At 46.6% G+C, this 23,361-nt stretch overlaps 1 protein-coding gene across 1 annotated transcript in view; it reads right to left on the reverse strand.

Moving 5' to 3' along the window:
* The window catches only part of LOC116981463 (oocyte zinc finger protein XlCOF6-like), a 31,563-nt gene that overhangs the window by 1,660 nt on the left and 6,542 nt on the right, over positions 1–23,361 (reverse strand). Inside the window, exon 2 of the mRNA XM_033034515.1 lies at positions 532–1,218. Within this exon, the coding sequence (XP_032890406.1) occupies positions 532–1,218 (687 nt within the window). The remainder of the gene's footprint in view (positions 1–531; positions 1,219–23,361) is intronic.

Genomic DNA, 23,361 nt, shown 5'->3' on the forward strand with positions numbered 1-23,361 from the left:
TCTGATGGGAGGTACAGAGATGAGGAAGTGTAAGGAGTGAAAAGAGGGCAAAGGGAATGGAGTTCAAGGAAAATGTAGAATCGATCATTGTTGGATAGATCAATGGGAGGCCACCATCGACTCCACAGTCAAAAAAGCCCAACAGAGGATGTACTTCCTGCGGCAACTGAGAAAACACAATCTGCCACAGGCAATGATGGTCCAGTTTTATTCTGCCATCGTAGAGTCTGTCCTCACCTTCTCCATCATGGTCTGTATATCCGTTGGTGCTCCTGCAGCCCCCGTGTGCTCTTGAAACAGTGGGAGCAGCCGCTCGCCGGTGTGGGTCCGCCGGTGCTGCCGCAACCCCCGCGAGCTGTCAAACGCCTCACCGCAGTACGGGCAGTCGTAGGGCCGACCACTGGTGTGCACCAGCTGGTGAGACAGGGCGGGGGAGGCCATGGCAAAGCTCTCTCCACACTCTGGGCTGGGGACGGGACGGTCGTTGTCATGTATCTGCTGGTGGGACAGCAGCTTGGAGGAGCAGGTAAAGCCCTTGCCGCACTGGGCGCAGGTGAAGGGATGCTGGCCGGTGTGGGTGAGCTGGTGCTCCAGCAAGTGATGGGACTGAGTGAAGCTCTTGCCGCAATCGCTGCAGGTGTAGGGCCGCTCCCCGGTGTGCAGGCGCCTGTGCATCTTCAGGTTCGTGGACGACTTGAATCCTTTGCCGCAGTCGGAGCAGGTGTAGGGCCGCTCCCCGGTGTGCAAGCGCCAGTGCATCTTCAGTTCCGAGGATGACTTGAAGCCTTTGCCGCAGTTGGAGCAGGTGAAGGGCCGCTCACTGCTGTGCACCCGCCAGTGGATCTTCAGCTCATACATCGTCTTGAAGCTCTTGCCGCAGTCAGTGCAGCCATAGGGCATCTCGCCCGTGTGCACCCGCCGGTGGATCTTCAGCTGGTGTGCCCTCTTGAATTCCTTGCCGCAGTCGGAGCAGTCGAAGGGCCTGTGGAAGGGACGGTTGCTGGCATGCACCCGCTGGTGCACCAGCAGGATGTTGGAGCGGGTGAAGCCCATACCACAGTCGTTGCAGGTGTAGGGCCGCTCTCCGGTGTGCAGGCGCCTGTGCATGAACAGATCCGGTGACGACTTGAAGCCTTTGCCACAGTCCGAGCAGATGAATGGCCGCTCACTGCTGTGCACCCGCCGGTGCACCCGCAGTCCCGACAACCGGGCAAAGCTCTTGCCACAGGTGGAGCAGTCATAGGGCTTCTCGCCCGTGTGCACCCGCCGGTGTTTCTTTAGCTCATGCGCTGTCTTGAAGCTCTTGCTGCAGTCGGAGCAGCCAAAGGGGCGTTCACCCGTGTGCACCCGCCGGTGGATCTCCAGCTGGCTCGGGCACTGCCAGGCCTTGCCACACACATCACACTCATAACACTTCTCCTTGTTGTTCCCCTTCATGTGGTCCTCCGCCGATGCTCAGCCCCTCGTAGCTCAGCCCGCACGCAGAGCAGATGGGGGAGGGGGTTCACCGTCACCCTGGCCAATGGCCGCTCACCAATGTCCGCTCACGTCCCCGTCTCTCCGTCCACAGAAACGGCTCCTAAACTCTGCAGGAGGGGAACACAGAGGGTCAACAAGCTGGCAAACAGGACATTACTAACGTGTGAACATTACTAGTGCTTGGGGGGGGGGGGGGAAGGTGTCAGAGGAGGAGGGCGGGAAGAGGGGATGAAGGGGTGAGTGAGGGGGGGTAAGTGGGGGTGAGTGGGGGGGGGGGTAAGTATGGGTTGGGTCAGTGGTTTCGAGATAGACACTTCAGTCTGATGGGAGATACAGAGGTAAGGAAGTGTAAGGAGTGAAAACAGGACAAAAGGAATGGAGTTCAAGGAAAATGTAGAATAGGTCATTGTTAGATGGGTGAAGGTAACATAGTAAATAGATGCAGGAGTAGGCCATTCGGCCCTTCGAGCCAGCACCGCTGTTCAACATGACCATGACTGATCATCCAGAATCAGTACTCCGGGCGGACAAGGGTGACATTGTACAAATGGGGCTACATCGAGGGTACAACAACCTGTGGCTGTGGCACACAGACCCAGACAATGCAACACCTACTGCAATGCCCATTGCTGGATAATCCATGTACTACTGCAGACCTTGCACTTAACACTCCAATAGCACAACGATGTGTACAGCAGTGGCGAGTCACTATATAGCATAAGGACACAAAGCACCCCGTTCCTGCTTGCTCCCCATATCCCTTGATTCCGTTAGCCCTAAAGGCTAAATCTACCTCTCTCTTGAAAACATCCAGAGAAATGGTCTCCACTGCCTTCTGTGGAAGAGAATTTCAGATTCAAAACTCTGGGTGAAATCTTTTTCCTCATCTCAGTCCTAAGTGGCCGACCCCTTATTCGTAAACTGTGACCCATGGTTCTGGACTCCCCCAGCATGGGGAACATCGACAAGTTGACAAGTATTCCGAAACATGAAACGTTGCCCATATTTTCCCCCCAGCACTTCATACCTATCTTTGGCAGACACAAGGAACTGCAGATGCTGGTTCATACACAAAAAAGACACAAAGTACTGGAGTAACATATTAGGTCAGGCAGCATAGAAACATAGAAAATAGGTGCAGGAGGAGGCCATTCGGCCCTTCGAGCCAGCACCACCATTCATTGTGATCATGGCTGACCGTCCCCTATCAATAACCCGTGCCTGCCTTCTCCCCATATCCCTTGACTCCACTAGCCCCTAGAGCTCTATCTAACTCTCTCTTAAATCCATCCAGTGACTTGGCCTCCACTGCTCTCTGTGGCAGGGAATTCCATAAATTCACAACACTCTGGGTGAAAACGTTTTTTCTCACCTCAGTCTTAAATGACCTCCTGTTTATTCTAAGACTCTGGCCCCTGGTTCTGGACTCGCCCAACATTGGGAACATTGTTCCTGCATCTAGCTTGTCCAGTCCTTTTATAATTTTATATGTTTCTATAAGATATCCCCTCATCCTTCTAAACTCCAGTGAATACAAGCCTAGTCTTTGCAATCTTTCCTCATATGACAGTCCCGCCATCCCAGGGATCAATCTCGTGAACCTATGCTGCACGGCTTCAATCACAAGGATGTCCTTCCTCAAATTAGGAGACGAAAACTGTACACAATACTCCAGATGTGGTCTCACCAGAGCACTATACAACTGCAAAAGAACCTCTTTACTCCTATATTGAAATCCTCTTGTTGTGAAGGCCAACATTCCATTAGCTTTCTTCACTGCCTGCTGTATCTGCACGCCAACTTTAAGTGACCGGTGTACAAGGACGCCCAGGTCTCGCTGCACCTCCCTCTTACCTAACCTAACCCCATTGAGATAATAATCTGCCCCCTTGTTTTTGCCACCAAAGTGGATAACGTCACATTTAGAGAGTACCCCGGTGGCTGTACACCTTGACAATAAATACTCCTGTTTGAGTACTGTTGGGGGGGACAGCCTACCTGGGGGTAGCAACAGCGGCCGGGCCTCCGGTACAGAGACCGGCCCTGTTGCTCATAAGGGAAGGGAAAAGAAGAGGGCAATAGTAATAGGGGACTCTATAGTTAGGCGATTCTGTGGACGCAGTCAGGAGACCCGGATGGTAGTTTGCCTCGCTGGTGCCAGGGTCTGGGATGTGTCTGAACGTGTCCAAGATATCCTGAAATGGGAGGGAGAGGAGCCCAAGGTCGTGGTACATCTAGGTACCAATGACATAGGTAGAAAAAGAGAAGAGGGCCTGAAAGGAGAATTTAGGGAGTTAGGAGGAGAGTTAAGGAGAAGGACTGCAAAGGTAACAATCTCGGGATTACTGCCTGTGCCACGTGACAGTGAGAGTAGGAATGGAGGGAGGTGGAGGATAAATGCGTGGCTGAAGGAATGGTGCAGAGGGCAGGGATTCAAGTTTCTGGATCATTGGGACCTCTTTTGTGGAAGGAGTGACCTGTACAATATCCTGACGGGGAGATTTGCAAAGGCTACTGCGGAGACTTTAAACTAGAACGGTTGGGGGGGGGGGGGGACTCAAATAGAGAAAGCTAGTAGACAGTGTGTGATGCAGGAGGCAGAGATGGGAAGCACTCAGACCCAACATGTAGAAAAGAAGAAAACAATAATAAACAGAGAATAAGAGGTGGTGGGGTTCTTAAATGTGTGAGCAGAGAGACAGAGGGGTGTAAAATGAGGGTAGAAGCAATAGGTAGCAGTGACAGAGGGAGGAGCGACCTCCGTGTGGTGAGTTAAAAAACCCATCGCGGGGCTTGTCTCAACAGAGGCCCGGGAGCCGTGACAGAGGGAGGAGCGACCTTCGTGTGGTGAGTTAAAAACCCATCGCGGGGCTTGTCTCAACAGAGGCCCAGGAGCCGTGACAGAGGGAGGAGCGACCTTCGTGTGGTGAGTTAAAAACCCATCGCGGGGCTTGTCTCAACAGAGGCCCGGGAGCTGTGACAGAGGGAGGAGCGACCTTTGTGTGGTGAGTTAAAAACCCATCGCGGGGCTTGTCTCAACTGAGGCCCGGGAGCCGTGACAGAGGGAGTTGCGATCAAAATCTGCAACGTTCCATTCGCAGATCTCACTTCCAGAGAAGGAGTCTAGTGGAAGCCTCTGATTGGTCAAACGGACTAGAGGAAGCAGCTGATTGGCTTGTATCCCGGGTAAGGCTTTATTGTATTTGGACAAGGGGGAGAATGAGGGCCAGGGCAGTTTACTGTTCTGGATGTCAGATGTGGGAGGTCATGGAGTCTGAGTGCCCTCCAGACGTCCACATCTGCGCCAGGTGCGTCGAGATGGGGCTCCTAAGGGACCGTGTTAGGAACCTGGAACAGCAACTTGATGACCTCTGTCTGCTCAGGGAGAGCGAGGAGGTCATAGATAGGAGTTACAGGGAGGTGGTCCCTCCAAGACCACGGGAGACAGAAAACTGGGTCACAGTTAGGAAGGGCAACGGGCAGAGGCAGCGACTGGTGAGTACCCCGGTGGCTGTACACCTTGAAAATAAGTACTCATGTTTGAGTAAAGGTGGGGGAGACAGCCTACCTGGGGGCAGCGACAGCGGCCGGGCCTCTGGCATAAAGACCGGTCTTGTTGCTCAGAAGGGTAAGGAAAAGAAGAGGAGGGCAATTGTAATAGGGGACTCTATAGTCAGGGGGTCGGACAGGCGATTCTGTGGACGCAGACAAGAGACCCGGATGGTAGTTTGCCTTCATTGTGCCAGGGTCAGGGATGTGTCTGAACGTGTCCAAGAAATCCTGAAATGGGAGGGAGAGGAGCCTGAGGTTGTGGTACATATAGGTACCAACGACATAGGTAAAAGAAGAGAAGAGGTCCTGAAAGAAGAATTTAGGGAGTTAGGTAGTGAGTTAAGGAGAAGGGCTGCAAAGGTAACAATCTCAGGATTACTGCCTGTGCCACGCGACAGTGAGAGTAGGAATGGAGCGAGGTGGAGGATAAATGAGTGGATGAGGGACTGGTGCAGTGCGTATGGATTCAAGTTTCTGGATCATTGGGACCTCTTTTGGGGAAGGTGTGACCTGTACAGAAAGGACGGGTTGCACTTGAACTCGAGGGGGACCAATATCCTGGCGGGGAGATTTGCAAAGGCTACTGGGGAGACTTTAAACTAGTATGGTTGGGGGGAGGGACTCAAATTGGGAAAGCTAGCAGTCAGTGTGTGAGGCAGGAGGCAGAGAATGGTAGCACTCTGACCCAAAATATAGGGGAGAGAGAAGAAAAAGACAATAAACAGAGAATAAGACAGGGTGGTTTTCTTAAATGTGTATATTTTAATGCTAGGAGCATTGTAAGAAAGGTGGATGAACTCAGAGCCTGGATTGACATCTGGAAGTATGATGTTGTGGCGATCAGTGAAACATGGTTGCAGGAGGGCTGTGATTGGAAACTAAATATTCCAGGATTTCGTTGCTTCAGGTGTGATAGAATTGGAGGGGCAAGAGGTGGAGGTGTTGCATTGCTTATCAGGGAAGATATTACAGCAGTGCTTTGGCAGGATAGATTAGAGGGCTCGTCTAGGGAGGCTTCTTGGGTGGAACTGAGAAATGGGAAAGGGGTAGCAACACTTATAGGGGTGTATTATAGACCGCCAAATGGGGAGCGAGAATTGGAAGAGCAAATATGTAAGGAGATTGCAGATATTAGTAGTAAGCACAAGGTAGTGATTGTGGGAGATTTCAATTTTCCACACATAGACTGGGAAACACATTCTGTAAATGGGCTGGATGGGTTGGAGTTTGTAAAATGTGTGCAGGATAGTTTTTTGCAGCAATACATAGAAGTACCTACTAGAGAAGGAGCGGTGCTGGACCTCCTGTTAGGAAATGAGACGGGTCAGGTGGCAGAGGTATGCGTTGGGGAACAGTTCGGGACCAGTGATCACAATACCATTAGTTTCAATATAATTATGGAGAGGGTCAGAACCGGACCTAGGGTTGTGATTTTTGATTGGAGAAAGGCTAACTTTGAGGAGATGCGAAAGGATTTAAAAGGAGTAAATTGGGACATTTTGTTTTATGGGAAAGATGTGGAACAGAAATGGAATACATTTAAAGGTGAAATTTTAAGAGTACAGAATCTTTATGTCCCTGTTCGGTTGAAAGGAAATAGTAAAAATCGGAAAGAGCCATGGTTTTCAAGGGAAATTGGACACTTGGTTCGGAAAAAGAGGGAGATCTACAATAATTATAGGCAGCATGGAGTAAATGAGGTGCTTGAGGAGTATAAAGAATGTAAAAAGAATCTTAAGAAATAAATTAGAAAAGCTAAAAGAAGATATGAGGTTGCTTTGGCAAGTAAGGTGAAAGTAAACCCAAAGGGTTTCTACAGCTATATTAATAGCAAAAGGATAACGAGGGATAAAATTGGTCCATTAGAGAGTCAGAGTGGACAGCTATCTGCAGAGCCAAAAGAGATGGGGGAGATATTGAACAATTTCTTTTCTTCGGTATTCACCAAGGAGAAGGATATTGAATTATGCGAGGTAAGGGAAACAAGTAGAGTGTTGATGACCTCTGTCTGCTCAGGGAGAGCGAGGAGGTCATAGATAGGAGTTACAGGGAGGTGGTCCCTCCAAGAGGAGGGACCACCTCCAGTATAGCTATGGAAACTATGAGATTCAAAGAAGAGGAAGTACTGACACTTTTGAGAAATATAAAAGTGGATAAGTCTCCAGGTCCGGACAGGATATTCCCTAGGACATTGAGGGAAGTTAGTGTAGAAATAGCAGGGGCTATGACAGAAATATTTCAAATGTCATTAGAAACGGGAATAGTGCCGGAGGATTGGCGTACTGCGCATGTTGTTCCATTGTTTAAAAAGGGGTCTAAGAGTAAACCTAGCAATTATAGACCTGTTAGTTTGACTTCAGTGGTGGGCAAATTAATGGAAAGGATACTTAGAGATAATATATATAAGCATCTGGATAAACAGGGTCTGATTAGGAACAGTCAACATGGATTTGTGCCTGGAAGGTCATGTTTGACTAATCTTCTTGAATTTTTTGAAGAGGTTACTCGGGAAATTGATGAGGGTAAAGCAGTGGATGTTGTATATATGGACTTCAGTAAGGCCTTTGACAAGGTTCCTCATGGAAGGTTGGTTAAGAAGGTTCAATGGTTGGGTATTAATGGTGGAGTAGCAAGATGGATTCAACAGTGGCTGAATGGGAGATGCCAGAGAGTAATGGTGGATGGTTGTTTGTCAGGTTGGAGGCCAGTGACTAGTGGGGTGCCACAGGGATCTGTGTTGGGTCCACTGTTGTTTGTCATGTACATCAATGATCTGGATGATGGTGTGGTAAATTGGATTAGTAAGTATGCAGATGATACTAAGATAGGTGGGGTTGCGGGTAATGAAGTAGAGTTTCAAAGTCTACAGAGAGATTTATGCCAGTTGGAAGAGTGGACTGAAAGATGGCAGATGGAGTTTAATGCTGATAAGTGTGAGGTGCTACATCTTGGCAGGACAATCTGCACAGTTCCCTGAAAGTGGAACTCATGTAGATAGGGTGGTAAAGAAAGCTTTTGGTGTGCTGGCCTTTATAAATCAGAGCATTGAGTATAGAAGTTGGGATGTAATGTTAAAATTGTACAAGGCATTGGTGAGGCCAATTCTGGCGTAGGGGGTACAATTTTGGTCGCCTAATTATAGGAATGATGTCAACAAAATAGAGAGAGTACAGAGGAGATTTACTAGAATGTTGCCTGGGTTTCAGCAACTAAGTTACAGAGAAAGGTTGAACAAGTTAGGGCTTTATTCTTTGGAGCGCAGAAGGTTAAGGGGGGACTTGATAGAGGTCTTTAAAATGATGAGAGGGATAGACAGAGTTGACGTGGATAAGCTTTTCCCACTGAGAGTAGGAAGATTCAAACAAGGGGACATGACTTGAGAATTAAGGGACAGAAGTTTAGGGGTAACATGAGGGGGAACTTCTTTACTCAGAGAGTGGTGGGTGTGTGGAATGAGCTTCCAGTGAAGGTGGTGGAGGCAGGTTCGTTTTTATCATTTAAAAATAAATTGGATAGTTATATGGACGGGAAAGGAATGGAGGGTTATGGTCTGAGCGCAGGTATATGGGACTAGGGGAGAATACGTGTTCGGCACGGACTAGAAGGGTCGAGATGGCCTGTTTCCGTGCTGTAATTGTTATATGGTTATATGGTTATATAGCAAGGTGAAAAGTAAAAGTGGCAGGCAGACAAATCCAGGGTAAAAATCAAAAAGGGCAACTTTTCAACACAATTGTATAAGGGGTAAGAGTGTTGTAAAAACAAGCCAGAAGGTTTTGTGTCTCAATGCAAGGAGCATTCGTAATAAGGTGGATGAGTTGAATATGCAGATAGTTATTAATGACTATGATATAGTTGGGATCACGGAGACATGGCTCCAGGGTGACCAAGGCTGGGAGCTGAATATCCAGGGATATTCAATATTCAGGAGGGATAGAGAGAAAGGAAAAGGAGGTGGGGTAGCGTTGCTGGTTAGAGAGGAGATTAACGCAATAGAAAGGAAGGACATTAGCTTGGAGGATGCGGAATCAATATGGGTAGAGCTGCGAAACACTAAGGGGCAGAAAACGCTAGTGGTTGTTGTGTACAGGCCACCTAACAGTAGTAGTGATGTTGGGGATGGCATCAAACAGGAAATTAGAAATGCGTGCAACAAAGGTAAAACAGTTATAATGGGTGACTTCAATCTACATATAGATTGGGTGAATCAAATTGGCAGGGGTGCTGAGGAAGAGGATTGTATGCGGGATAGTTTTCTAAACCAACATGTAGTGTAACCAACGAGAAAGCAGGCTATTCTAGACTGGGTATTGAGTAATGATGAAGAGTTAGTTAGCAGTTTTGTTGTACGTGGCCCCTTGGGCAAGAATGACCATAATATGGTTGAGTTCTTCATTAGGATGGAGATTGACATTGTTAATTCGGAAACAAGGGTTCTGAACTTAAAGAAAGGTAAGTTTGAGGGTATGAGATGTGAATTGGCCAAGATTGACTGGCAATTGATTCTTAAAGGGTTGATGGTGGATATGCAATGGAAGGCATTTAAAGACTGCATGGATGAACTACAACAATTGTTCATCCCAGTTTGGCAAAAGAATAAATCAGGGAAGGTAGTGCATCCGTGGATAACAAGGTAAATTGAATGGATTAAAGGCCGATAAATTGCCAGGTCCGGATAGGCTGCATCCCAGAGTACTTAAGGAAGTAGCTCCAGAAATAGTGGATGCATAAGTGATAATTTTTCAAAACTCTTTAGATTCTGGAGTAGTTCCTGAGGATTGGAGGGTAGCTAATGTAACCACACTTTTTAAAAAGGGAGGGAGAGAGAAAACGGGGAAGTACAGACCAGTTAGTCTAACATCGGTAGTGGGGAAACTGCTAGAGTCAGTTATTAAAGATGGGATAGCAGCACATTTGGAAAGTGGTGAAATCATTGGACAAAGTCAGCACGGATTTATGAAGGGTAAATCATGTCTGACGAATCTTATAGAATTTTTCGAGGATGTAACTAGTAGTGGATAAGGGAGAACCAGTGGATGTGTTATCTCTGGACTTTCAGAAGGCTTTCGACAAGGTCCCACATAAGAGATTAGTATACAAACTTAAAGCACACGGTATTGGGGATTCAGTATTGATGTGGATAGAGAACTGGCTGGCAAACAGGAAGCAAAGAGTAGGAGTAAATGGGTCCTTTTGAGAATGGCAGGCAGTGACTAGTGGGGTACTGCAAGGCTCAGTGCTGGGACCCCAGCTATTTATAATATATATTAATGATTTGGACGAGGGAATTGAATGCAACATCTCCAAGTTTGCGGATGACACGAAGCTGGGGAGCAGTGTTAGCTGTGAGGAGGATGCTAGGAGGCAGCATGATGACTTGGATAGGCTGGGTGAGTGGGCAAATGCATGGCAGATGCAGTATAATGTGGATAAATGTGAGGTTATCCACTTTGGTGGCAAAAACAGGAAAGTAGACTACTATCTAAATGGTGGCCGATTAGGAAAAGGGGAGATGCAACAAGACCTGGGTATCATGGTACACCAGTCATTGAAAGTAGGCATGCAGGTGCAGCAGGAAGTGAAGAAAGTGAATGGTATGTTAGCATTCATAGCAAAAGGATTTGAGTATAGGAGCAGGGAGGTTCTACTGCAGTTGTACAGGGTCTTGGTGAGACCACACCTGGAGTATTGCGTACAGTTTTGGTCTCCTAATCTGAGGAAGGACATTCTTGCCATAGAGGGAGTACAGAGAAGGTTCACCAGACTGATTACTGGGATGTCAGGACTTTCATATGAAGAAAGACTGAATAGACTCAGCTTGTACTCGCTAGAATTTAGAAGATTGAGGGGGGATCTTATAGAAACTTACAAAATTCTTCAGGGGTTGGACAGGCTAGATGCAGGAAGATTTTTCCCGATATTGGGGAAGTCCAGGAGAAGGGGTCACAGTTTAAGGATAAAGGGGAAATCCTTTAGGACCGAGATGAGAAAGACATTTTTCACACAGAGAGCGGTGAATCTCTGGAACTCTCTGCCACAGAAGGTAGTTGAGGCCAGTTCATTGGCTATATTTAAGAGGGAGTTAGATGTGGCCCTTGTGGCTAAAGGGATCAGGGGGTATGGAGAGAAGACAGGTAGAGGATACTGAGTTGGATGATCTGCCATGATCATATTGAATGGCGGTGCAGGCTCGAAGGGCCGAATGGCCTACTCCTGCACCTATTTTCTATGTTTCTATGTTATACTGCATCTGCCACATATCTGCCCACTCACTCCACCTGTCCAGGTCACCCTGCAACCTTATAACATCCTCTTCACAGTTTACACTGCCACCCAGCTTTGTGTCATCCGCAAACTTGCTAGTGTTGCTCCTAATTCCATCTTCCAAATCAATAATATATATGGTAAACAGTTGCGGCCCCAACACCGAGCCTTGCGGCACTCCACTCGCCACTGCCTGTCATTCTGAAAAGGACCCGTTCACTCCTACTCTTTGCTTCCCGTCTGCCAACCAAATTTCTATCCATGTCAACATCCTAGCATCTCTGGTCAATGTGAATAGGTGATGTTTCAGGTCTGCAGAAAGGTCATGACCCAAAAATGTCCCCTATCTGTGTTCTCCACAGACGCTGCCCGACCTGCTGAGTGACTCCAGCTCTCTGTGACCTTCTTCCCATGATGCATGCTGCCCCCCACGTAACTGCGCAATGGCAGGGGCCGGTGACATCAGGGCGTTATGCGTAGAGATGAAGTCACGGCGCAGGGCGGCTCACGTGCGGGTGGGAGGATCGGCGCGGTGCCCGGATGCTCGGCTCCCCCAGATTAGTGCGGCACCTCCCCCCTCACACCCCTCCCCCTTACCACACACCCCCTCACCCCCACTCCCCTCCCCCCACCACACAACCCCTCACCCTCACTCCCCTCACCACTGCCCCCCCACCACACACCCCCTCACCCTCACTCCCCTCACCCCTCCCCCCCACCACACACCCCTCACCCTCACCCCCCTCACCCTCACTCCCTCCCCCCCACTCCCCTCCCCCCTCACCCGCACTCCCTTCCCCCCTCACCCCCACTCCCCGTCCCCCACACCCCTTCCCCCCTCAAGGAGAACTACTCCGCTTCGTGAGGAAGAGGGGGGTGGGGGGATGGTCAGGCAGCATCTGGAGAAGATAGACACAAAGGACTAGAGCAGTGCTTCTTAAACTAAAGGCAGACAAAAATGCTGGAGAAACTCAGCGGGTGAGGCAGCATCTGTGGATTGAAGGAATAGGTGATGTTTCGGGTCGAGGTCCTTCTTCAGACTATTTCAGTGTCATTCACCCTTGACTAGATTTTTTTATGTTTTGGGGTAATTTTCATCTTACTCTCCCTTGTCTATCATTTTATATAGAATTTATTTTGCCACATGAGCAAAAAACATCAATTAACTCATTTCTTAAGTGTTCAAGAAGGAACTGCAGATGCTGGAAAATCGAAGGTACACAAAAATGCCGGAGAAACTCAGCGGGTGCAGCAGCATCTATGGAGCGAAGGAAATAGGTAACGTTTCGGGCCGAAACCCTTCTTCAGACCCATTTCTTAAGTGTTTGTTTTATTCAGAACATTAAAAATAAAGAAGTTAGGGATAGAATAAAACTAAAAGAAAAGATCTGGGAAAGTCTATGAAAGTAAGCATGCAGGTACAGCAGGCAGTGAAGAAAGCGAATGGCATGTTGGCCTTTACACCAAGAGGAATATAGGAGCAAAGAGGTCGTTCTGCAGTTGTACAGAGCCCTAGTGAGACCACAGCTGGAGTATTGTGTGCAGTTTTGGTCCCCTAATTTTTTGAGGAAGGACATTCTTGCTATTGAGGGAGTGCAGAGTAGGTTTACAAGGTTAATTCCCGGGATGGCGGGACTGTCATATGCTGAGAGAATGGAGCAGCTGGGCTTGTACACTCTGGAGTTTAGTAGGATGAGAGGGTATCTCATTGAAACATATAAGATTGTTAAGGGTTTGGACACGCTAGAGGCAGGAAACATGTTCCCGATGTTGGGGGAGTCCAGAACCAGGGGCCACAGTTTAAGAATAAGGAGTAAGCCATTTACAACGGAGACGATGAAACACTTTTTCTCACAGAGAGTGGTGAGTCTGTGGAATTCTCTGCCTCAGAGGGCGGTGGAGGCCGGTTCTCTGGATACTTTCAAGAGAGAGCTAGATAGGGCTCTTAAAGATAGCGGAGTCAGGGGATATGGGGAGAAGGCAGGAGCGGAGTACTGATTGGTAATGATCAGCCATGATCACATTGAATGGCGGTGCTGGCTCGAAGGGCCGAATGGCCTACTCCTGCACCTATTGTCTATCTGTCTCTCTCTCTCTGTCTGTCTCTCTGTCTGTCTCTCTCTATCTCTGTCTATCTGTCTCTTTAGTCTCTCTCTATCTGTCTAGCTGTCACTTTCTCTCTCTCTCTCTCTCTCTCTCTCTCTCTCTGTCACTCTCTCTCTCTCTCTCTCTCTGTTTCTCTGTCTGTCTCTCAGTCTCTCTGTATCTCTATCTCGCTCTCTGTCTCTCTCTTTGACTCTCTCTGTCTCCCTCTCTGCCTCTCTATCTGTCTCACTCTTTGTCTCTCTATCTCTGTCTCTTTCTCTCTCTCTGTCTCTCTGACGTTCTCTGTCGTTCTCTCTGTCTCTCTTTCTGTATGTCTCTCTCTCTCTGTCTCTCTCTATCTATCTCTATGTCTCTCTCTCTGTCTCTATCTATCTCTATGTCTCTGTCTCTCTCTGTTTGTGTGTCTCTCTCTGTCTAGCTCTCTATCTATCTCTATGCCTCTCTCTATCCATCTCTACGTCTCTCTCTCTGTCTCTCTCTATCTATCTCTCTGTCTCTCTCTGTCTAGCTCTCTATTTCTCTCTCTGTCTATCTCTATATCTGTCTATCTCTCTCTCTCTCTCTGCCTGTCAGGAAAGCTGTGATTAAAATGCATGTGAAGGGCACACTGAGAACAACATCCTCCACCCCCCCCCCCCCCCCCCGACCCAGGCTCACCTCAAACCAATAGTGTCACAAATATCAAAGAGAATCCAACAATTTGTTCTATTTCCTTTCTTTTGCTGGCCTTTGTTATTTTGACTATTTATTTTAAATGCTGATGACATCATTTGGTGAATGCGGGTTGGAGAATTTCCTGGGCATTTAAATGCAAGGGAGGGGGGATTCATCAACACAGCAAGATAAAGCTACAGTTAATTTCATCATCTTTGTCCATTTCACAAAGAATGTTAAGTACCGGGCCCACCTATTTCTACCCCCACAGATAGCAACAGGATATTTTCTGGGCATAAAACACAAATTAGGAATCCTTCCTTCTGTAACTGAAATGCCAGGCGCATTTGCCTGGGCTGGGCTTGTATACTCTGGAATTTAGAAGGATGAGAGGGAATCTTATTGAAACATATAAGATTATTAAGGGTTTAGACATGCTAGAGGCAGGAAACATGTTCCCGATGTTGGGGGAGTCCAGAACCAGAGGCCACAGTTTAAGAATTAGGGGTAAGCCATTTAGAACGGAGAAGAGAAAACATTTTTTCACTAAGGGAGTTGTGAGTCTGTGGAATTCTCTGCCTCAGATGGCGGTGGAGGCCGGTTGTCTGGATAAAATACAGCAGGCATTTAATGTACAGCTTTAACCCAAAATCAGAAAAATAAGTGGGTAATTTATCAATGTAAATGCAAGGTTATACAGGACACTGGGAGCTAGACAAAAATGCTGGAGAAACTCAGCGGGTGAGGCAGCATCTATGGAGCAAAGGAATAGGCGACGTTTCAGTCTGAAGAAGGGTCTCGACCGAAACATCACATATGCCTTCGCTCCATAAATGCTGCCTCACCCGCTGAGTTTCTCCAGCATTTTTGTTCACCTTCGATTTTTCCAGCATCTGCAGTTCTTTCTTAAACAAAAGGAAACTGGGAGATCACCCTTCACCTTCTATAAATAGTCCCCTGGATCTTTAATGCACACTTGAACAAATGAAGCAGCTTCAAGCCTTTAGTTCATATCCGAGGCACGTATAGCCATACAAAGATCTTGAGGTCAGGAAGTTGAAAACCACCTCCAGTTTAGAAGCTGGAATTAGTTTGAGGTTAACTGGGCAGTGAGCTGATGGGCAAGTTTGCAGACAGCACCAAGATAATGTACTAGAGTTGAGGCTGTCAGTAGCATTTGCCTGCAACAGATGTATCTTGATGTATTGGGGACAGGGCTTCAGATTTCACTCTGACGAGCTGCAAGAATGCTGAACATGCACCTTGTGGGGAAAAGAATGGAACCTGCAGAAAAAAACATCTAGAAAAAGAGAAAGATCTGACTTATTCTTACACGAAGATCTCTCAGTATTCAAGAACAACAAAGTGACAAAGTGAATAGGTCGCAGTCGGTGGAAAGTGCCCTCTTTAGGGAATGCTTATCGAATCACAGGCAATTTGTTTTAGCACGAGAACTAACCCGGAGTTGTTGCTTACCGTGTGTCCTTGGCCACAGAGGGGAGCCTCCCCTGGGCATCAGTAGGGACCAAAGGAACTGTCGACAAGATCAAAACTCACAGATCAGGCCGCAGAAACCCACAGCGAAATTCACTGGCAGCCTCGTGAAAATCACATCCAACGGCAATGAAACCAAACTTGCTTCAGATCAACAGGACACTCCTGCTGCTCTCTGTATAACATGTAGATGCTAACTATAGATACAACTCACACAAGAAGAAAGGGGGCGGAGAGGTTTCCAGCTCCGATTGTGCCTGCTCTCTGTCTCTTGCTTGCAACGACTGCTCAGATCAGGATATGAAGCCAATCTGTGAGGGGGGGAAACAGCTTGCGAGGCGCGCACTAATTCCCAAACTCAGAATCACAGGATGGTGACATGTGAACAGTCAGGAAACCAGTGGGGTCTCAGAGAAGAATAACTGCCGGCTGCAGGCTCTGAGATAACAACACGTTGTTTACCCACTCCACCAGCTTCACTCATCAATCAGGACCTTGCCTTAAACAGGGAGAAGCTGGCTCCCATGTAGAAGGGGGCAGATCTCCAGTGAACTGGATGCAGTTAGCAGCATCGCAGACGGAAATTAACCCTCTCTTTGGCCACAAACACCGACTTAGAATGTTTGGGACAGGAAAAAAACAGATGGAGAGTGGCTGTAGGAAGCAGCTCAGGAAGAAGAGCAGGATCTCAGAACCCAAAAGAACAGACACTCTCTTTAAACTGGTTTTATTTTCCTTCCTCAGTTTGGACTCTTGCACTTTTCTGTCCCATGCTATACTCAACAGGCAATAAAACTCCACACAGGCTGTGGTATACTTAACCCCAGGGTCTTGTTCAGATTATCGGATGCTGAAAGCCTTCAACACTGCTCAGATTGTAGGATCTGCAGACCCCAACAGTGGAGTACTGTGTGCAGTTTTGGTCCCCTAATTTGAGGAAGGACATTCTTGCTATTGAGGGAGTGCAGCGTAGGTTTACCAGGTTAATTCCCGGGATGGCGGGACTGTCATATTCTGAGAGAATGGAGCGGCTGGGCTTGTACACTCTGGAGTTTAGAAGGATGAGAAGTGATCTTATTGAAACATATAAGATTATTGTTGTGAGGTAAATGAAACTTTCACTACTCGTAATTTACTTAACTTTATTTAAGGTTTAAGCAACTTATTTCTTTAATACATAAACTCAGAAACGTCTGGCAAACATGGCTGATTCCGCATGCGCAACACTTCGCACATGCGCACACTCCGGAAATGTCCTGCACATGCGCACACTCTAGAATAGATGCGCACATGTGCCCACTTCATTCACCCCTCCTATTTATAAGTTGAGACGGTCAGGAGGTTTAATACATCTTGATGACCGTCGCAGCACTGGAGCTTCAGGAGATACCGGTGTTTCAATAGCTGGGGGTAGATATATTGCTTGGTCATCAACTTCACTCATATTGTTATTTAGATTTTCAATTTTAGAATTTCTTGTAGAAGTTTCCATAGGGGATGCTGGAAGTGTTGGAGGAAGTTCCCGATTAGTGTTATGAAGAAGTGACGGAGCTGATGGAGGAAGTTCTCGATCAGTGTTATCAGGAAGTGACGGAGCTGATGGAGAAGATGGACATGGTGCAAGGTCACCAGGTGAGACAGTTGACTGACGTCCATCCCGATACTTGATAGTTGCATAATAAGGGTTGACACCAGTCAGTGCAACTTCATCAACAAAAAGCTCATCTAATCGGACATAATGACGAAGCAATACAGGCCCAGGGCTCGTCAACCATGATGGCAGAGAAGTACCACTAGAAGAACGCCGTTTGAAGTTAAAGAACCGCTCGTGTGGAGTAGTATTGGTAGCAGTTGACAGTAGAGATCTGATGGAGTGTAATGCATCTGGTAGAACACATTCCCACTGCTGATCTGGTATATCATTTGACTTTAAAGCCAGATTCACTGCTTTCCAAATGATTCCGTTATACCTCTCAACCTGACCATTTCCAATAGGATGATATGGTGTTGTTTTACTTGTTGCAATTCCTCTCTTAGAAAGGTAGTCCTTTAAATCTTTTGACATGAATGAGGTGCCCCTATCAGAATGTATGTAACTTGGAAATCCACAGAATGAAAACAGTTGATCTAAACATTTGATAACCGCAGTAGCTGAAATATTTGGACAAGGAAAGGCAAATGGAAACCTCAAATATTCGTCAACTAAGGTAAGTATATAAACATTTCGTGAGGAGGATGGTAAAGGCCCTTTGAAGTCAATACTCAAACGTTCCATAGGTTGAGTAGCTTTGATCAATCTTCCTTCTTCAGGACGGAAGAACCTTGGTTTTAATTCAGCGCAGATTCTACATGAAGCACACGTCATCTTCACATCTTCTGTAGAGAAAGGTAAGTTTTTGGAATGAACATAGTGTAACAAACGAGTGACTCCAGGATGACACAGCCCATTGTGAAGATCAGTGAGTGCAGAAGAATGAACAGAGGCACAAAATGTTCGAGTTAATGTGTCCGGAGCAACATTATCCTTACCAGGGCGGTACTCAATTGAATAACTATATGCAGATAATTCAATCCTCCATTCATGAATTTTACTATTTTTAATCTTCGTTCATTTCTGATTATCCAGCATAAAAGCTACTGAACGCTGATCTGTTATCAAAGTGAAGTGCTGGCGAGCAAGGAAATTACTCCAGTTCCTCACTGCTTCAATAATTGCTGTAGCTTCCTTTTCGACGGATGGGTGGTGCAATTCACTACCTTGGAGAGTACGAGACATGAAAGCAACTGGTCGTCCTCCTTGATTTAATGTTGCTGATACTGCTAAATCAGAGGCATCACATTCAACAACAAAGGGGAGATCCTCATCGATGGCGTGTAATGTCGCAGATTCCAATTGTTTCTTTAAAGAAGTAAAGGCACCAATTGCTGTAGAGTCAAGGGGGAAAGATTTTGCTCTAATCAAAGGTTGAATTTTGTCAGAAAAATTTGGTGTTCATTTAGCATAATATGCAAACATCCCAAGAACCCTTCGTAGAGAGTTTAATGTACCTGGAACAGGTATCTCTTGGAGTGGGCGGAGTCTTTCTGGATCAGGCTTGATTATATCATTTCCAACCCAATAACCAAGAATATTAATTGATGACACTGATGTTATTGACTTAGCCTCATTTAATGTTAGATTTTTAAAATGTACAACTTCTAAAAACCGTTGTACATTTTCATCATGTTCAGTTTGGTCTTTTCCTGCAATAGTTATATTATCAAGATAAGGGAAAGTATCTTTAAGGTTTTCCTGTTCAACAAGTTTGTCCATCTCTCTCTGAAAAACAGCCACGCCATTAGTTACCCCAAAAGGAACTCTGCAGTAGTGATATAATTTCCCATTTGCTTCAAACGCAGTGTATTTCTTCTCTGATTCCTTCAAAGGAATTTGATAGTAAGCACTTTTTAAGTCAAAAGTAGAGAATATCTTATACTTAGCTAATGTATTGATAATCTCTTCTATACGAGGTAATGGATATGCATCAAGCTCCGTGAACTGGTTTATAGTTTGAGAGTAATCAATGCAGAGTCTCTTTCTATGTCTCTCCAAGGGGTCCTTAACCACGACAACTTGTGCCCTCCAAGGGGAAGAACTGGGTTCTATAATCCCTTCTTGTAAAAGATTAGTTACTTCTGTGTTGATAAAGTTCCTATCGTCTTTACTAAAATATCTTGATTTTGTAGCAATTGGCTTGCACTTGGAGGATAAATTAGTGAATAATGAAGGACATTCAACAGATGCAGCAGAAAAACCACAGAATACTGGTGGCTTTGACAATACAAGATCAGGCATAGTTCCTTCATACATTATTTGAAGTGATCTGTGCAGTTTCTGGAAATCCTGACCTAGAATTATATCGCTACACAAATTTTTCAAAATACTAAGACATACAGATTTATAGCTAGTTTTGTTCAAAATAAAGTCTACAATACAAGATCCTATAATTTGAGTATTGAGAGTTGTCAGAGCCATCGAGATTTCTCTATTTGAAGGAATTATAGTTGGATTTAGTCGGGACACAACTAGTTCACTTATAAAACTTTCTGAACTGCCAGAATCAAGTAGTACATTAAGTGTATGGCCATTAATGGATACCGTTGTAGCTGCATGAGACACGCTCTGAGGAAATGCAGCTGTAATTGCACATAAAGAAGGCATACACATGGCAGCTGTCACACTTTTAGTAGTTGCTTTGGACTTGCATACTCTAGAATAATGTCCCTTCTTGCAACAACTATTACAAGTTGCCTCTCAAGCAGGACATGTCTCTCTTATGAATATTACCCCCGCAAAAGTAACACTTCCTTTTTGAATAATTATATGCTGCAGCAAGTGCACCTTTATCAGTAGGAATTGTTTCAGCTTGCTCCATATTAGTACGTGGAAGAAATTCTTTTGTAGTAGTTGCAGCAGAATACACATTAGATGAGCCATAAGCATCTGAATTTTTCTGAGCCAAGTCTAAAGAGTAAGCTTGATTGTAAGTTGACTGTATATCCAAGGTTTTGTTTTCTAATAGTCTGTCGTATTAAAGGCGATGCCAAACCATTGATAAAAGAGTCTCGATAACTTCCTGTCGATATTCATCAGCCGTAACTGCTTTGAAGACAGTCGTTACAAGTCTTTGAAGTTCTTATAAAAATTCATCAATTGACTCACCAGGTTTTTGTTTCCGAGTAGCAAGGAGGTGTCGAGCGAATATCACGTTGGGTGTCTTAACGAAGAGTTTGCTTAGTACATCAATAGCAGAATCATAAGTTGTACATTCCTTTATGTAATCATATACATCAGAAGAGACGAAACTTATTAATGTCTTGAGTCTGTCTGGCGCATCATTGCCACACTCATCAAAGAAGTTATTTAGTATACGAAGCCAGTGCTTCCAATTCTTTGCAGCAGCAGGTGAGTTGGGATCCAGATCCAAGCGCTGTGGTTTCAATAGTTTCTCCATCCCAAGTCGGTCTGTTTAACTTCTAAGATAAGTTGCTTAAATTGTTGTGAGGTAAATGAAACTTTCACTACTCATAATTTACTTAACTTTATTTATGCTTTAAGCAACATTTCTTTAATACATAAACTCAGAAACGTCTGGCAAACATGGCTGATTCCGCAGGCTTTTCCCACCCGAAATACTTTGCACATGCGCACACTCCGGAAATGTCCTGCACATGCGCACACTCTAGAAATGTCCTGCACATGCGCACACTCTAGAAGAGCTCCGCACATGGGGCGCTGACCTGTGCGCGGCTGCCCAGCCTGCAGCTGTCTGTCTTTTCATCTTTTTTTTTATTTTTAGTTAGTTAAAGTGTTTTTGTTTCTGGAGTTCTAGACTTTTTTATGTGGGGGGTGGGGGGGGGGGGGGGGGAAGGGAAGGGGGAAACTACCTTTCAGGGTCCCTACCTGGTCGGAGAGGCAGCTTTTCTCCGGGCTGCAGCTTCGACCCGTCCTCGCGGCCTACCAGCAGGCCTGGAGCGGCGTTTCCTGTCGGGGACCTGCCCAGAACCACGGCTTCGGCAGCGGCACAGCGCTGGAGCGCTATCGTGGATGCGGGCGATGCCTTGCCTGGGTCGCCGCGCTGGAGCTCCGGTGAGCTGAAGACCGCCGGTAAAACATCGCGGAGCTGCGGGTTTGAGGAGCGGCCAGCTGCGGGCGGCGGCGCCGAAACTGTACACTGGGAGCCTGGGATCTCTCGACTGAGATCGCCAGTTGTGGAGCTCCAACCGGCGCGGCCTTGTTGGCTTCGGAAGCCGCGGCCTCCAGTACGGAAGCGGCCGTTCCAGGGTTCCCAGGCCGCTGCGAGGATTCTCCCGACGCCGGAGCAACATCACCCGGCGAGAACGGCCTGGAACATCGGGCCTCCGTAGAGGCAACTGTGGAGGCCTCAATGGGCCCGACTATGGGTGAACTGGGGTTGGGGACTGGACTTTGTGCCTTCCCTCATGGTGGGAGCCATTGTGGGGGGATGTTCTTTATGTTTAAAACTCTTATTAATGTTATGTCTGTATTCCTTCTTCATGTGCTGCAAAATGGCAAGAAGCATTTCACTACACCTAGGTGTATGTGACTAATAAATAATCTTTGAACCTTTGAACATGCGCCCACTTCAATTATTAAGGGTGTGGACACGCTAGAGGCAGGAAACATGTTCCCGATGTTGGGTGAGTCCAGAACCAGGGGCCACAGTTTAAGAATAAGGGTAAGCCATTTAGAACGCAGATGAGGAAACACTTTATCCCACAGAAAGTTGTAAGTCTGTGGAATTCTCTGCCTCAGAGGGCGGTGGAGGCAGGTTCTCTCGATGCTTTCAAGAGAGAGCTAGATAGGGCTCTTAAAGATAGCGGAGTCAGGGGATATGGGGAGAAGGCAGGAACGGGGTACTGATTGTGGATGATCAGATATCTTCTTCTTGCGTATGGTGTGCACAGCCTAAAGTTGTAGGACAACTTGTTCTATTTGATCTTATTTGACTGTGCACGCCGGGTTGATTACATTAGTCAAAACAGGACGGACCACGTGAAGGTTGCAATCTTCCACCCCGATGATCAGCCATGATAACATTGAATGGCGGTGCTGGCTCTCTACCCCCGCGCCTCTTTCAACCGGACCTCCTCCCCCCGGTGCGGCAATGAGCCTGAGTCCCGGTCCCCGCCCCCGCTCACCCCGGCAACCCCCACCCGCTCGGCTCACCGACAACTGTATTACACTCCCCCCCCCCCACACACACAACTGTATTACACTCTCCCCCCCCCCACACACACACAACTGTATTACTCTCCCACCCCCACACACACACACAACTGTATTACACTCCCCCCCACACACAACTGTATTACTCTCACCCCCCCCCCCACACACACACACACAACTGTATAGGTAGCTTTCACGGCAGTCGGGTCACGACCCATGACCTGCACTGTTGCTCCGCACGGGATAAGCGTGTGAGACATTTATCCTACTTCAGAATTCCGAGCTATTTACAATATATATTAATGATTTGGACGAGGGAATTGAATGCAACATCTCCAAGTTTGCAGATGACACGAAGCTGGGGGGCAGTGTTAGCTGTGAGGAGGATGCTAGGAAGCTGCAGGGTGACATGGATAGGCTGGGTGAGTGGACAAATGCATGGCAGATGCAGTATAATGTGGATAAATGTGAGGTTATCCACTTTGGTGGCAAAAACAGGAAAGTAGACTATTACCTAAATGGTGGCCGATTAGGAAAAGGGGAGATGCAACGAGACCTGGTTGAGTTCTTCATTAGGATGGAGAGTGACACTGTTAATTCAGAAACAAGGGTTCTGAACTTAAAGAAAGGTAACTTTGAGGGTATGAGACGTGAATTGGCCAAGATTGACTGGCAATTGATTCTTAAAGGGTTGACGGTGGATATGCAATGGAAGGCATTTAAAGACTGCATGGATGAACTACAACAATTGTTCATCCCAGTTTGGCAAAAGAATAAATCGGGGAAGGTAGTGCATCCGTGGATAACAAGGGAAATCAGGATAGTATCAAAACAAAAGATGAAGCGTACAAATTAGCTGGGACTGGGAGAAATTCAGAGTCCAGCAGAGGAGGACAAAGGGCTTAATTAGGAAAGGGAAAATAGATTATGAAAGAAAACTGGCAGGGAACATAAAAACGGACTGCAAAAGTTTTTATAGATATGTGAAGAGAAAGAGATTAGTTAAAACAAATGTAGGTCCCTTGCAGTCAGAAACAGGTGAATTGATCATGGGGAACAAGGACATGGCAGAACAATTGAAT

The sequence above is a fragment of the Amblyraja radiata genome, chromosome 15 (genome assembly GCF_010909765.2).
Source record: "Amblyraja radiata isolate CabotCenter1 chromosome 15, sAmbRad1.1.pri, whole genome shotgun sequence".
Lineage (NCBI taxonomy): Eukaryota > Metazoa > Chordata > Chondrichthyes > Rajiformes > Rajidae > Amblyraja > Amblyraja radiata.